This window comes from Pan paniscus, chromosome 1 (assembly GCF_029289425.2).
Source record: "Pan paniscus chromosome 1, NHGRI_mPanPan1-v2.0_pri, whole genome shotgun sequence".
Taxonomy (NCBI): domain Eukaryota; kingdom Metazoa; phylum Chordata; class Mammalia; order Primates; family Hominidae; genus Pan; species Pan paniscus.
The window spans coordinates 73,553,946-73,568,906 of NC_073249.2; the positions used below are offsets into that span (position 1 = coordinate 73,553,946).

The 14,961-nt window shown below is 36.0% G+C and overlaps 1 protein-coding gene across 8 annotated transcripts in view; it reads left to right on the top strand.

Moving 5' to 3' along the window:
• COP1 (COP1 E3 ubiquitin ligase) overlaps positions 1-14,961 on the top strand; it is a 277,806-nt gene that overhangs the window by 47,741 nt on the left and 215,104 nt on the right. For 3 of the 8 annotated variants that reach the window (XM_034941236.3, XM_063598396.1, XM_008978351.4), the window contains exons 4-5: positions 5,700-5,776; positions 6,601-6,720. The exons of 3 other annotated variants lie outside the window; for them this stretch is intronic. In XM_034941236.3, the coding sequence (XP_034797127.1) occupies positions 5,700-5,776; positions 6,601-6,720 (197 nt within the window). The remainder of the gene's footprint in view (positions 1-5,699; positions 5,777-6,600; positions 6,721-14,961) is intronic. 2 more of the 8 variants (XM_034941240.4, XM_034941231.3) reach the window with 1 other exon arrangement.

Here is a 14,961-nt window from a genome sequence, read left to right on the forward strand (position 1 = left end):
CTTAAACTACGGTATAGCGTAAACAGAACTTTTATGTATATTGGGAAACCAAAATTCATGTGACTTGCTTTATTGTGGGGCCTAGAACCAAACCTGCGATTTCTCCAAGGTACGCTTTGTATATAGAAATTACACACTTAAAAGTTTTTTTTGAACTTAATTTCCTCTTAAGCATTAAGAAGTCTTAAATATGTTTCCTATGTTGTTATTTAATTAGTAGTAGTATACAATTGATCAAACAAATAAATATTACACATAATTTTATGAAGTCTTAGACATAAAATTCTATAGTGAATGTACCGTTTACCAAGGTGTGTGGTATCCTTCTCCCCAAGTAGTTTAAGTGGCATTGATGCTTATTACTATGACGAGGATTCCATTTCCTTTGTGTAATTTTTATTTTTAAATGTGTGAGTCTTGAGAAACCTTGTTTATATTAATTAAGTTGATGGGACTTGAAGGCGTTTTTACAGCAACATGACTCATTTCTTTGCCTTCCTTTTGAATTTTGTGCTAAAGAAGCACTTACTGATTTATTGTCACACAAAAAATTTTAGATGCCCTATTAACAAGTCAGGCATTTTTTTCAATTTTGATGAAAAGAAAGAGTTGGAAACCAAATAACTCAAGATGGATTTGGTTTCTTGGTCATTAGAGTCATATACATTTTCATTGAGATAGATAATACGATTTTCTTTCTTTCCTGCTGTAAGCACTACACTATAGCCCCTCTTCCTCCTGACTTCCCTTCCCTGCATCTTTCTCTACCTTCCACAGCATTTTCTCTCATTCTCTTCTGTTTCTCCCTTACTTCCCTCCAGTGTGCATACTCTGTCTGCTCCTCTCTGCCTCCCTTGGTTTTGAATGCTCTCTTTCCCTCTCCTGATCCTGAAAGGCTGATTCAGGTAAGGGCTGGAAGTCCGACCCTCCATTACCACCCCTCCCCATTACCACTCCCTATATACTCTGCAGGTGTACTCCACTCCTGCCAAAGCTTGCTTTCTAAGCTCCCTTGCTTGCCTGCTTGCTTGCTTGCTTTTTTCCCCTCCCTCCCTCCCTCCCTTCCTTCTTCCCTCCCTTCCTCCCTTCCTCCCTCCCTCCCTCCCTCCCTTCCTCCCTCCCTCACTTCCTTCTTCCCTTTCTTCCTTCCTTCCTTTCCCCCGTACTCCCCCCACCCACCCAGCTGTCTTTTTCTCTACCTTTCTCTCTATATATAAAATTTGTAGGTCAGGGGTGGTGGCTCATGCCTGTAATCCCAGCACTTTGAGAGTCTGACACGGGCGGATCACGAGGTCAGGAGTTCTAGACCAGCCTGGCCAACATGGTGAAACCCTGTCGCTACTAAAGATACAAAAAATTAGCCAAGTGTGGTGGTGCGCACCGGTAATCCAAGCTACTCGGGAGGCTGAGGCAGGAGAATTGCTTGAACCCAGGAGGCGGAGGTTGCGGTGAGCCGAGATCGCACCATTGCACTCCAGCCTGGGCGACAGGGCGAGACTCTGTTTCAACAACAACAACAAAAAAATCGTAAATTGAATTTTCTTACCTCTCTAATGAATAATCCTCTTAACCACTAATAAAAAATACAGTATGCTTGCAACGTGTAAAATCCCTGTTTAAAAAAAAAATGGCTGATGCATATAAAAGTCCTTACTACTGTCAGTCACTGTTTTCAATCCTGTATGTACATGAAGTCAATCCTTACGGCAGGCTTGTGAGATGGGTACTGATTTTATCATCCTCATTCCTTAGGTGAGGAAACTAAGGCATAGACAGGTTGACTAACTTGTGTCAAGTTATACAGCCAAAGTGGTGAAATTAGAATTTGATCTTAGGCAATTTGGCTCAAGCATCTGTGCTTTTACTGTACTGTTCTGCCTCTAAAAAGACCGTTGCTTGAATGGAGTCTTTAGCATTAAAATGCATTTTTTTTTTGTACTAAGAAATGTTTTTTCTTAGTACTGTGGATGTTGTAAGGCTCTGTAGAATTATAATTAACAAACGTATAACATCCTTAGGTTTAGGTATCAATTCTAAGAATTGGTGATGGTTTCAAATTAAGGCTTATCTTAATTGGAAATGTGAAAGTGTTAGCTAAACGTGGCATGTCACTCTTAAAATCCAGGAGCATGTCATCAAGATTTCATTCATTCATTCATTCATTCATTCAGCAAATACCAGGTGCCTACTATGCGTCAGGGACCACGATGGTGGACAAGACAGACACTGATCATTAAATGCTTTAATCTATAGTATAAATAAGATGCTAGCTGATGTCTTCTGCTAATAGGTAAGCATTGCTTTTAAAATAAGTTTTCAAAGTTATGGAATGGAATTCACCATTTTGCTATTCTTGTTTGTAAGCTGTGACATAGTTTTGAAAGGGTTTTCCCACTAAATGTGTGACTCTAATGACTTTCATATATACATATATAGACATTTGAATGTTGAGTCCAGTGTATATACCTTGCATTTTAAGAGATTTTCTTCTGTTAAATTTTTGAAGTACAAAAATAATAAAATACCCCTTGATGAAGAAACACTTAAGCTGAGTGTACTAAATAAAATAACTTCTTTTATTTTCCATAGGTAACCATTGTTTGTTGTAGGATATAGTTTTTTAAAAATTTTTATTTTTTTGAGACAGCGTCTCTCTCTGTCATGCAGGCTGGAGTACAGTGGCGTGACCATGGTTCACTGCAGCCTCGAACTCCTGAGCTCAGGCAGTCCTACCACCTAGGCCTCCTGAGTAGCGGGGAATTCAGGCATGTACCACCACACCTGGGAAAGTTTTGTATTTTTTTGTAGAGACGGGGTTTTGCTATGTTACCCAAGCTGGTCTCCAGCTCCTGGCTCAAGCTGTTTGCCTGCCTCAGCCTCCCTAAATAATGGGATTATAGGCATGAGCCACTGTGCCCAGCCTAGGATATCGTTTTTAAAGAAGAAAAAAATAACCATTTTTTCAAGTAACTCCATGAAAAATCTGATACAGTAGTAAAAAACTTCGTTTGGTAAATGTAGAATTTAAATGTCTTTATATGACATGGCAAGCCAGTTAATACATTGTTTGTTTACACTTTATTTTTGCCATCATTTGCTGTAACTTTATTTTGTAATTTAATTTTGTGGCCTTTACAGGCTTGATCTACCTTGGCTGGGCATGGTGTCTCATGCCTGTAATCCAGCACTTGGGAGGCCAAGGTAGACGGATCACTCGAGGCCAAGAGTTCAAGATCAGCCTGGGCAACATGGTGAAACCCTGTCTCTATAAAAGATTCAAAAATTTGCTGGGTGGAGTCGTGTGCACCTGTAGTCCTAGCTACTGGGAAGGCTGAGATGGGAGGATGGCTTGAGCCTGGGAGGCGGAGGTTGCAGTGAGCCAAGATCACGCCACTGCACTCCATCCTGCGTGACAGAGTCACACCCTGTCTCAATAAATAAATAAGTAAAATAAATAAATACAGGCTTGATCTTCAGTTAATAGAGTTGCTCTTGAAAAAAATGTTTGATCTTACAGTATTGTTATTGAGAATCAAATATAATGGTATATAAGATTTTGTGGTAAAATTCAATGCGGCATATTCATGTAAAGTATTTAACAGTCACTATTTTTCTTCAAATGGTTAAATTCATAACTGTGACACTGACCTCTTACTGACTTACTCCTCTTTATTCCCACTGAATTATTTCATGCTCTCTCCTTTATCTGGATTATAATCACTTTTCTTGTGTAAGGTATCTGCAGTTCAGGCCCTTCACAATCTGGCTCTGATCTGCCTACATTTCCAGGCTTAGTTCTTAATCCCTGTGAATCATTCACAAGATCACTCTGACCCTTGTTTTAGCTATATTGATTTTACTTACTTACTTGTTTATTTATTTATTTATTTTGAGATGGAGTCTAGCTCTATCTCCTAGGCTGCGGTGCAGTGACACGATCTTGGCTCACTACCTCCTGGGTTCAAGTGATTCTCCTTCCTAAGCCTCCCGAGTAGCTGAGACTACAGGCACGTGCCACCATGTCAGGCTAATTTTTCTATTTTTAGTAGAGGCAGGGTTTTGCCATGTTGGCCAGGCTGGTCTCGAACTCCTGACCTCAGGTGATCCGCCCACCCTGGCCTCCCAAAGTGCTGGGATTACTATATTGATTTTAAATCATTGTATCTCCTACACACACACACACACACACACACACACACACACACACACACACACAGAGAGAGACACACACGACACACATCTCTCTCTCTCACCTGAATTTTTCTTCACTTTTATTTTTGCTTAGTGAGCCCCTGTGTGCCTATTATGGCCCATTTCTAATGTTGCCTTCTATATGAAGTGTGCTTGTTAACATTTTGATTGATCTCTGCGTGTATACTTTGTAAATCTATTTTAATGATAGTACTGATTATCACATTATATTACAAGTACTGTATCATATGCATCTGTCTTGCTAGTCTGAGTTGCTTGAGACCTTGGATTGTGTCTTTGAAGCTTGGATCCTTATGAGCTTGGTATCTGTTTGTTGTTTTCAAAAATATTTATACTTGCATTGTGATATAGTGGGAAGTATCAGACAGTTGGGTCTATATTCTCAGCATTGTCTCATTGTATATGTCACCATGCATAAGTTCCTTATGCTCTCTGTGCTAATATTTCTTCATCTCTAATTGGGGAAAATAATCTGTAAGATATTGTCTATAAAGTGCCTACCTAGCCTAGTGGTAGTTTCCCTTTTTAAAAAAAAAAAATCAGTTTTTTGTGTCAGTTTATATTTGTTGGTTGTAGAAAAATAGAAAGATCCAATTTAAAGTGGTTAAACATTATGGAAAATGTATCGATTCACGGGAAAAGAATTTCTAGAACTAGTTATCAGTGGTTCAGTGGTATTGTCAGGTTCTTTCTCTTGTTCTTTTCTTCCATTGCCAGCATATACCTTGGTCTTTTGGCTGGCTATTCTTGAGGTTGCAAGATGGCTCTAAGCAGTTCCAGATATCATCCCCTTATGAAGGCATGGTTTTTTTCTCCTATCCTTTTCTTTCTGAAAGATAGCACATCTCTCTTTGGTCAAAATTGGGTTATGTACTTAACCCCACATCAACCACTGGCAAGGGCATGAATGACTAGATTGCCTTAGGTTAGTCAAAGTAATACATGGGGTTGGGGTGGAATCTAACCTCTCTGAAAGTTATATGGCAGTCTGACACTTGGAAAAAAGTCATGTTATTATCAAGAAAAAGAGTAGGATCGTTTTTGGATAGTTCGCTAAAAGTGTCTTCCATGGTATTTTTAGAAGAATTACAAAGAAAAAGAACAAATGCAAGTCTTTAGTACTTAACTCATAGTAGATACTCAGTTACTCATGCCTTGTTACCATATGGGGCATGTGATGGTCTCACATGGTGAATGAGGATTTCTCTCTCAGCAAGTGCCAATAGCGTCATCATTGAGAAACATGTAAGGGAAAATACATATTCTGAAGAATTCTCCTATAGTAATAGTAGTTGTAGTAGTAGCAGCTGCAGCAAAACTGTTTTCTAATTTGAAATAAAATAAAAAGCTAACACTTTCTGTTTAGCATGTTTTGAATTTGGAGGCTATGTATAGGTAAAATAGAATCTATCTAAACCGAAGAATTACATGATACATTTAACAAAAATACAAATTATGTGTGCTTTTTATTTTGTTTCTGTTTTCAGTGAATGAACTCATTCTTAAACAGAAGCAAAGATTTGAGGAAAAGAGGTTCAAATTGGACCACTCAGTGAGTAGCACCGTATGTTTCAACTCTTATTACTATTTTTAATAAATTTCATTTTGTTGTTTTTATTGGTTTAATATTAGTTAGATGTTAAAGTTTAGTATATTATTGATTTTTCTTAAAAGGAGATTGTTTAGGATTGTTCTAGTCAAATAACTAACTTTCTTAACCGCATTGTCTGTAGTACTTTACTAGAGTGATCCTATTTTGAAAGGTCTGGTAGGATTATATTGAAACATTTGTCTGAATACTTGACATTTGAAGGATTATTTTGGGTGGTGAAACAATGGTTAGATATTTTCAAAAAACTGTTGAGGTTGGGCTCACACCTATAATCCCAACACTTTGGGAGGCCAAGGTGGGAGGATCACTCAAGCCCAAGAATTTGAGACTAGCTTGGGCAACATAGCGAGACTTTGTCTATATTCAAACAAAAACAAAAACAAAACAAACCTTTGAAAGATTCTCAATTTTAAAGGCTTAGTCCCAAATTATGGAGGCAAATGAGCTTAATACCTTACTACATGCAAAATTGAAAATATGGCTAGACAAATAATTAAATTCAGTCATTTTGAAGGTAAATTACAGCTTTAGAATAGTCTCAAATGCACCTTTTATATTTGTTATCTAAATTCATTTAAGGGAGAAGAAATAGTGTTTAAGTTATAACTATAAGACAGTAGGGAGCCACTAGCTAGGAAGGGGTAGTTTGGAACATTATAATATATTTTCGATATCTATGTAATGAGCATATTAGGAAGTAGCAAGTAAACATTTGTTTTAGTCTCTAAAACAGTCTTCATAGGAAGTTGTTGTGTTTCTTCTTTCTTCATTTTTAGAATGGCCACAGGTGGCAGATATTTCAAGATTGGTTGGGAACTGACCAAGATAACCTTGATTTGGCCAATGTCAATCTTATGTTGGAGTTACTAGTGCAGAAGAAGAAACAACTGGAAGCAGTAAGTGGTAGCTAAACTTAAAAAAAATTTTAAATGATGAACTTTATTGCAATGAAAAAGACGTAGAAAGTTTAAAAATAATAGGATAGCTTCACTAATCCATTCATTTTTACTCAGCTAGAAACAGCTACAAAGTGTCACTTCTGCTAGATTCCCCCTTTTTGTAACTTAAAGAACAATTTCAATACATTATAACTTATTTGCAATGACCAGTTTTTATTAACAAAAGCTGAGTGCTCAAAATCTTGAGAAAGTAAAGTTTCGTTTTCATAGGAAATAGTTTTGTTGGTTATCTGTCTTCTAATGAGTATCTTTCTTGCCATATTGTCCCCTCTTCATATGTGAGATTTGGAGGAGAAATAGAGATTATTTTTATCTACATACAATTCTTTCAGCAGGTGTCCATTGGTAGCAGTAGTAGTCTATGGCATAACTAAGAGCATTTAAAGAGATCTGTACTAAATATATCTTATTTAATGTAATGTAAAATTCCATTTATTTTACGTAACTGTTAAAGACGTAAAATGTGAAATTGCAAGTATTGGGAATTGAGTGTGATATATTATAAGCAACACACACCTTAGCATAAGCAAATACTACCCTGAGGTTAAACATAAAGGGAGTATTTATTGAGACAGTAAGTGAGTGAGTAACACATACACACAAAAAAGAATAGTTGAACCACCAAACTTTGAGAAGATTAGAACCATGGCTTCTCTGGAAGACTACAAGTACATGAGATAGGGATTTGAATGTTGTTGAGAGTCTTTCTTTTGTGCCCCTTATGCCTGTTTGATTGGGACAGCTCTGATTTTCTTTTCTCGTAGACTTTGTTATCACATGGTGGATAATAATGTCATTTGCACTCTTGGTTTATATGTATGTTTTTTTGATAAAAGAAAAAAAGGAGCTTTTGTTTCCAACTGCAGTTTAAAAATTTCTGTGGCTAGATTATGATTAACTTAGCTTGGATCTGGATTCCACTGACTGTGGTGGGGATCTTCTAGTAGGAGAAAGGTGTGTCAGGTTGAGCCAGCCAAAATAAGTTGTCTCCCATGTTGTATCTGTTTGGGAGGTGGGGTTCATGGGAATTTCTCTTACGGTTTTAACCATAGTTTACTATTAGCATCTACTGTTTGCCAGGGGTTGTGTTAAGGTCTGTGGACAAGCTAGAGTTCTGCTGTATGTGTGTGTTTGTGAACTAAATCAGTAAAGCAGGTATTTTCACATGGTGATAAGTAATATAAAAGACTTTCTTTTTTTTTTAAGGGACAAAGTCTCCCTCTGTCACCCACCCAGTCTGGAGTGCAGTGGTACAGTCATAGCTCACTGCATCCTCTACCCCCTGGGCTCAAGTGATTCTCCTGCCTCAGCCTCTCACTCACACCACTAATTTTTTTAATTTTTAAATCACCCAACTAGTTTATTTTTATTTTTATTTTTTGTAGATACAGGTCTCACTATATTGGCCTACAGTAGTCTCAAACTCTTGGCTTCAAGCAATCCTCCCACCTCAGCCTCCCAGGGTGCTGGGATTATAGGGTGAGCCACTGCTTCCGGCCCTAAAATGACTTTTTATGAGAGATTGAACATATGCAGTTACCTTGCTCCCTTTTGAAATGATGAAAATGACAGTAAATTAGGGATTTTAAAGAGGCAAAAATAAATAAGATATATTTTCAGGAATTTTTTCTAAGCTATGAAACAGATGGACAAAAGGTAACAGATAAGTAGATCTGAGGAAACTGAATGCTACACCAGCAATAGGGAGAAAGCTAAGAACTGACCCTATTTATATTGTGGAGCAGAGGCCCTGGGATTGGGACCATCAGGTATCTGACAGAGTAAAGGCTGAAAACAATGAGTGGTTGAGAATCTGTTTAAGAAGCAGTTGGAATCCCTGATTCCTTCTTATATAACTAAGCTAATGATTCTTCCTTTTCTACTTTAGGAGAAAACTATAATTTTTAACCCCTCCACCCCCAATGGAGGTGGTAAGAAAGAAGCTCTCTGGACTGCTTCATAACAGGCACACTTAAAGATGTATGTGGGTGTTCCTGTTTCTCCACAGCCTCGTCAGCATCTATTGTTTCTTGGCTTTTTAATAATTGCCATTCAGACTGATGTGAGATGGTATCTCATTGTGGTTTTGATGTGCATTTATCTAATGATCAGTGATGTTGAGCTTTTTTTTCCATACGTTTTTTGGCCACATAAATGTCTTCTTTTGAGAAGTGCCTGTTCATATCCTTTGCCCACTTTTCGATGGGGTTGTTTATTTTTTTTCCTGTAAATTTGTTCGAAGTTCCTTGTAGATTCTGGATATTAGATCTTTGTCAGATGGGTACATTGCAAAAATTTTTCCCCATTCTGTAGGTTGCCTGTTCACTGTGATGATAGTTTCTTTTGCTGTGCAGAAGCTCTTTAGTTTAATTAGATCCCATATGCCAATTTTGGCTTTTGTTGCCATTGCTTTTGATGTTTTAGTCATGAAGTCTTTGCCCATTCCTATGTCCTGAATGATATTGCCTAGGTAACAAACCTACACATTCTGCACTTGTGTCCCAGAACTTAAAGTAAAAAAAAAAAAAAAAAAAAAAAAGATGTGTGTGGGCTACCATACCAAAAGCAGATAATTACATAGTGAAAGTGAGAACTGGTAACCTTCTTCCTACCTTCTCATATGCCAGCATTAGTCTTTGTTTCCTTTTTGGCTTCGAATTGAAGAAACACAGTTGTCTTATTAGATTACAGATTCTTTCCTATTATTTTCTGAAGAGAGAGCCACCTCAGAAGCAAAGTTCCTGTCATAGATTTTTTTACATTATTGCTTTCTGTTTTACTTTTCATTATTATTTAACCTGAATCTTTCCAGCATACAGAAAAGTACAGAAAATAATATGGGGCTCTGAAATACTCCTTCCTAGTTTTAATAAATGTGAAGATTTTGGCGTATGTCTTAGATCTGACTTAAGAAGTAATTATTTTCATACTTAAACCCCTCTCATCTCATTCCCTTCTCCCAGTGTGACCACCATATGAAGTTGGCAAGAATCCTTCTCAAGCATGTGTATGCGTTTCTTATGTATGTTAGTATCTACAACCATATAAAGTATTGTTTGCATAAATTAGAGGTTTATATAAAGGGTTTCATGCTGTAGTTATCCTTTTGAAATATACCTATTTGTTTACTTTTTGAGGTTCATATTGATAAGTGTAGATTTGGTTTATTTATTTTAACTTCTTATAGTAATCTGTTTCAGAAATATATCTATTATTCTATTGATGGGCATTTAGGTTCTTCTCAATTCTTAGTTGTGTCAGCACTACATTTAGTATACCTTTCTCCTTGTGCTTGCATTAGGGTATGTGTGCACATTTTAATCTTATTAAATATTTGATATTGACAGATTGCTCTTCTGTGGATTTGTGCCATATAAGCACTTGGTATTTTCTGTTTTTTAGTTACTGCCAGTCTGATAAGTATCAAATGCTGTTTGTGTGTGTGTATGTGTGTTTTAAAAATACATTTCTGTAATAACCAGTACAGCTGAGAATTTCTTCATTTGGCCACCCTTGTTTTCTATTTGATGAATTACCTATTCATATTTTGTGTCCATTTTCCTGATGGATCATTTGTCTTTTCTCTTACTGATTTGTGTATGTGTGTGTGCTTGTATTTTGCGTATTACTACTTTGCCAAGTATATATTTTGGTAATTGAATTCTAGTTGAATTGCATTATAGTTGGAGAACATAATTTACATGATTTTAGGTGATTCCATTTTAGATGCTTTGTTGGTTCATCACTTATAATTTTTTGTCTTTTTAGTGGTTGCTTTAGAGTTTTTAATACAATTACTACCACATTCTACATTAAAGTAATATTATACTACTTCATCTGTATTACAAGAACCTTAGGCCAGGCACAGTGGCTTACGCCTGTAACCCTAGCACTTTGGGAGGCCAAGGTGGGTGGATTGCCTGAGCTCAGGAGTTCGAGACCAGCCTGGGCAACATGGTGAAACCCTGTCTCTACTAAAAATACAAAAAATTAGCTGGGTATGGCGGTGTGCGCCTATAGTCCCAGCTACTTGGGAGGCAGAGGTAGGAGGATTGCCTGAACCCAGGAGGCAGAGGTTGCAGTGAGCCGAGATTGTGCCACTGCACTCCAGCCTGGGAGACAGAGCAAGACTCCATCTCCACAAAAAAAAAAAAAAACCTTAAAAACAGTATACTTTCATTTTCTCTCTCCTGGCCATTGTAGTATTTTATGTCATATATTTTACTTCTAAATGTGTTATATATTCCACAATACGTTGTTATTAATTGTGGTTAAATTGTGGAGATTTCTAGCAAGTCTTATATTACCCATTTATTTACCATTTCTGGTGTCCTTTATTCTTTTGACTAGATTGGTTTCTATCTGTTATTTTCCTTTAGCCTCAAGGACATCATTTACCATTTCTTTAGTGCAGGACGGCGAGAGGTGAATTATTTCTTTTATATGTCTGACAGAGTCTTTATTTTACTTTTGTGTTTGAAAGGTACTCCATATAAGTATAAAATTCCAGATTGGCTTTTAAAGAAATGTTGCTCCACTGTCTCCTAGCATTGTTTCAAATGAAAAGTCTGCTGTCATTCTTATCTTTTGTCTTCTTAATGAAATATGTTTCTCCCAGTTTAAGATACTCTTTTTATGGGTGTAAGCATTTTGATTATGATGTGCCTTGCAGTAGAGGTTTTTTTTTTCCCCCTTTGTGTTTTTTGTTATTGGGTTCTTTGAATTTTTTAGATCTGTAGATTTATAGTTTGCTTCAGATTTAGAAAATTTTCAGCCATTATTTCTTCAAATATTTTTATGTCCCCTCTTCCACTTTGGGAATTCCAGTTACGTATCTCTTAGGCTAGTTGAAGGTGTTCTTTAGGTCATTGATGAATAGTTTTGTTCATTTTATTTGATCTTATTCATCTTTCTAGTGCATTTTGGATAGTTTCTATTGCTGTCTTCAATTTTTCTCCATATAGATTGACTTTTCCCCTTATTGTAGGATATATTTTTCTGCTTCTTTGCATGCTTGTTTCTTAATTAGATGCCAGAAATTATAAATTTCACCTTGTTCAATGCTGAATATTTTTGTAATCCTTTATATATTCCTGAACTTTGTCCTGACATGTAGTTAAGTTACTTGGAAACAGTTTGAATCTCTTGAAGCTTGTTTTTAAGGTATGATAGGGAGGAGCAGAGCAGTTTTTTGTCTCTGCTAGTTTTGCCTCACTACTGAGACAACCTTTTTGAGTGCCTGATGCATGTATATTTCTTGGTTTTTCTACTCTGGCTGCTGGGAACATGTAATATTTCTGGCCCTTTGTCTGGAAAGCATTGTTTCATATAGTTGGACAGGTGTTTTGTTGTTTAAGGCAGGAATGTAAATCTAGTCCCTTTTACTCCATTTTGGCCAGAAGGGGAAGCTCAATTTGCATGTGTTTAGTCCTTTGAAATTGATTGTGATTTCATTGTAGCTCAGCATAATCTGTTTTGTAAATATTCCACTTGCATTTGAAAACAGTGTTTTTATTCATTGTAGTTCTTTATAAATATGATTATGTAGTGTGGGTTAATATTAATATTGTTGTTGTTGTTATTATTTTTTTGAGATGGAGTCTCTCTTTGTCACTCAGGCTGGAGTGCAGTGGCGTGATCTCTGCTGCAACCTCTGCCTCCCAGGTTCAAGAGATTCTCCTGCCTCAGCCTCCCAAGTAGCTGGGATTACTGGCACACACCACCCCCCTCGGCTAATTTTTATATTTTTGGTAGAGATGGCGTCTCACCATGTTGACCAGGCTGGTCTCGAACTCCTGGCCTTGGGTGATCTGCCTGCCTTGGCCTCCAAAAGTGCTGAAATTACTGGTGTGAGCCATCAGAACCAGCCAGTTAATATTATTAAATTTGTTTTTCCTCCTTGCTGTCAGTTGCTGACGAGTGTGTAACAGTTATTATTTTAATTGTCTACTTTTGTTTTCTTTTTTGGTAATTTTTGCTTCATGTATTTTGAAGCCCTGTTATTAGGTGCAGCTCATACATGTTTAGAATTTTTATATCTTCTGGATGAATCATCTCCTTTATTATTATTATGAAATGGATATGTTTATTGTTGGAAATATTTATTGTTCTGAAGTCTGCTTTGTCTGATACTGATAGAGCCACAGCATCTTACTTATAGTTAATGTTTCCATGGTATAGTCTTCTTCATGCTTGTACTTTAGTTCTGTCATTGTCCTTATAAAGTGTGTGTCCTTAACAGTAGGTAGTATTTTTTTCTGTTCTTTTTAAAAACACAGTCTAATAAGTGCAGTGAATTGAAGTGCTTAAGTCCATTTAAATTTTATTTAATATAATTATTGATATAGTTCGGTTTGAGTCTACACCATGGTATTTGTTTTCCATTTCTCCCTCCTGTTCTTTATCACTTCTTCCTCTTTTCTTGCCTTCTTTAGACATCATTGGGTTTTCAGTATCTCATTTTATCTTCTCTATTTTTCATGCACTTCTTTTTATTGTAATTTTAGTGTTTTCTCTAAATACCACAAAAGGCCTTTTCTCCCACACAGTTTATAGTATGCTACTTCAAGGACAATATGTTTGCAGGCAATCTTGAATATATGGTATACCACATAACTCAGTTTACTAAACTTCCCCTTTTTTGGGTTCAAACCATGTTATAAGTCTCACCAAACTTTTTTTTTCTTTTTTAAAACATTGTTATTTTGGCTTTTGAAGATAGGATACCAAAATAAATACATAAAAAAGAACAAAAACCCACCAGACCCTTTTTTTATTTACCCAAATATTTACCTTATCAGATGCTCTTCATTTTTTCTCGCATCCATCTGGCTGATTTCCCTTTTACTTGTATAACTTTTTTACTATTTCTTGTAAAGCAGATTGTTTTGCTCTATATAGAAGCTTTGGGTTTTCTTTTTAAAACACTTTAAAGATATTTTCACTATTCTTTTGTTTCTGATGAAATCAGTAGTCATTTTTACCGTCCTTCTCCTAAAGCTAGTATATCGTTTTTCTCTCTAACTGCTTTTAAGATTTTCTTTCTGACATTGGTTTTCAGCAATTCGACTATGTTATTCCTACATTTTATTATTTTTATATTTATTCTTCTTGGGTTTCATGGAACAAGAGGATCTGTTCTTTATTTTATTTTGTTTTTTGGCAGCGAACAAATTCAATGCCTAGGATTTAATTTTTGAACATAGTGAGCCATTACTTGTTCAGCCCTTTGCTCTCCTTCCTTTCCCTGTAGGTTTCTAGTCATATGTTGTTATAATGTTTCATATTATCTTACAGACTTCTGATGCTCTGTTCTTATTTTCCTTTTTTTCCTGTGAATTTAAATAATTTGTATTGAACTGTGTTTGAGTTTGTTATTCCTTTCCTCTGCTATGTCTGCTTTGCTCTTAATTTCATCGATTTTTAAATTTATATTTATTTACTTATAAAATTATTTATTTATTTTAGTTTTTAGGAGCAAGGATGAGAGACTGACCCCTTTGGTTTTATTCAGGAATTCAGCTTAACTGGGGCTTCATCGCTGCTTGAGTTAGTTTCAGTCGTTGGCTTTAAAGAATAGTACGCATTTTTTTATTTATCCCTTTTTTTGTTACTGTGGAAGTAACCTTTTACATTTTAATCTGAAGAGGATTAAACACTAATTTTTTTTAACTGAAATGATTTGTACTGTGAAAGTGTTGTCTGTGATGCCAGTGCTTCCAAATTTAAGTCACTCATTTTATGAACTATTGTCACTTTTTGTAAATATTCCTCTTATGCTTTTAAGCATGTGTGTTCTGAAATTGTTTCAAGGATTTGTTCTTTATGTCTAATAATCTTTCTATTTAAAATTTTCTATTAAAATTATTTAAAAATAAAAACCCAGCTAATGCAGAAGAAAGTATATTAATTTACTAATATGATTATGGATTTTTCAATTTTCTTTCCAATACCGTCATTGTCTAGTTTCATATCCTTTCAGTCTTTTTGTATTTAACTTTTAAGTTCAGGAGTACATGTGCAGGTTTGTTATATGTAGGTAAACTTGTGTCATGGGGGTTCATTGTACAGATTATTTTGTCACCCAGCTATTAAGCCTAGTATCAATTAGTTATTTTTCCTGATCCTTTTCCTCTTCCCACCCTCTACCCTCCGATAGGCCCCAGTGTGTATTGTTCC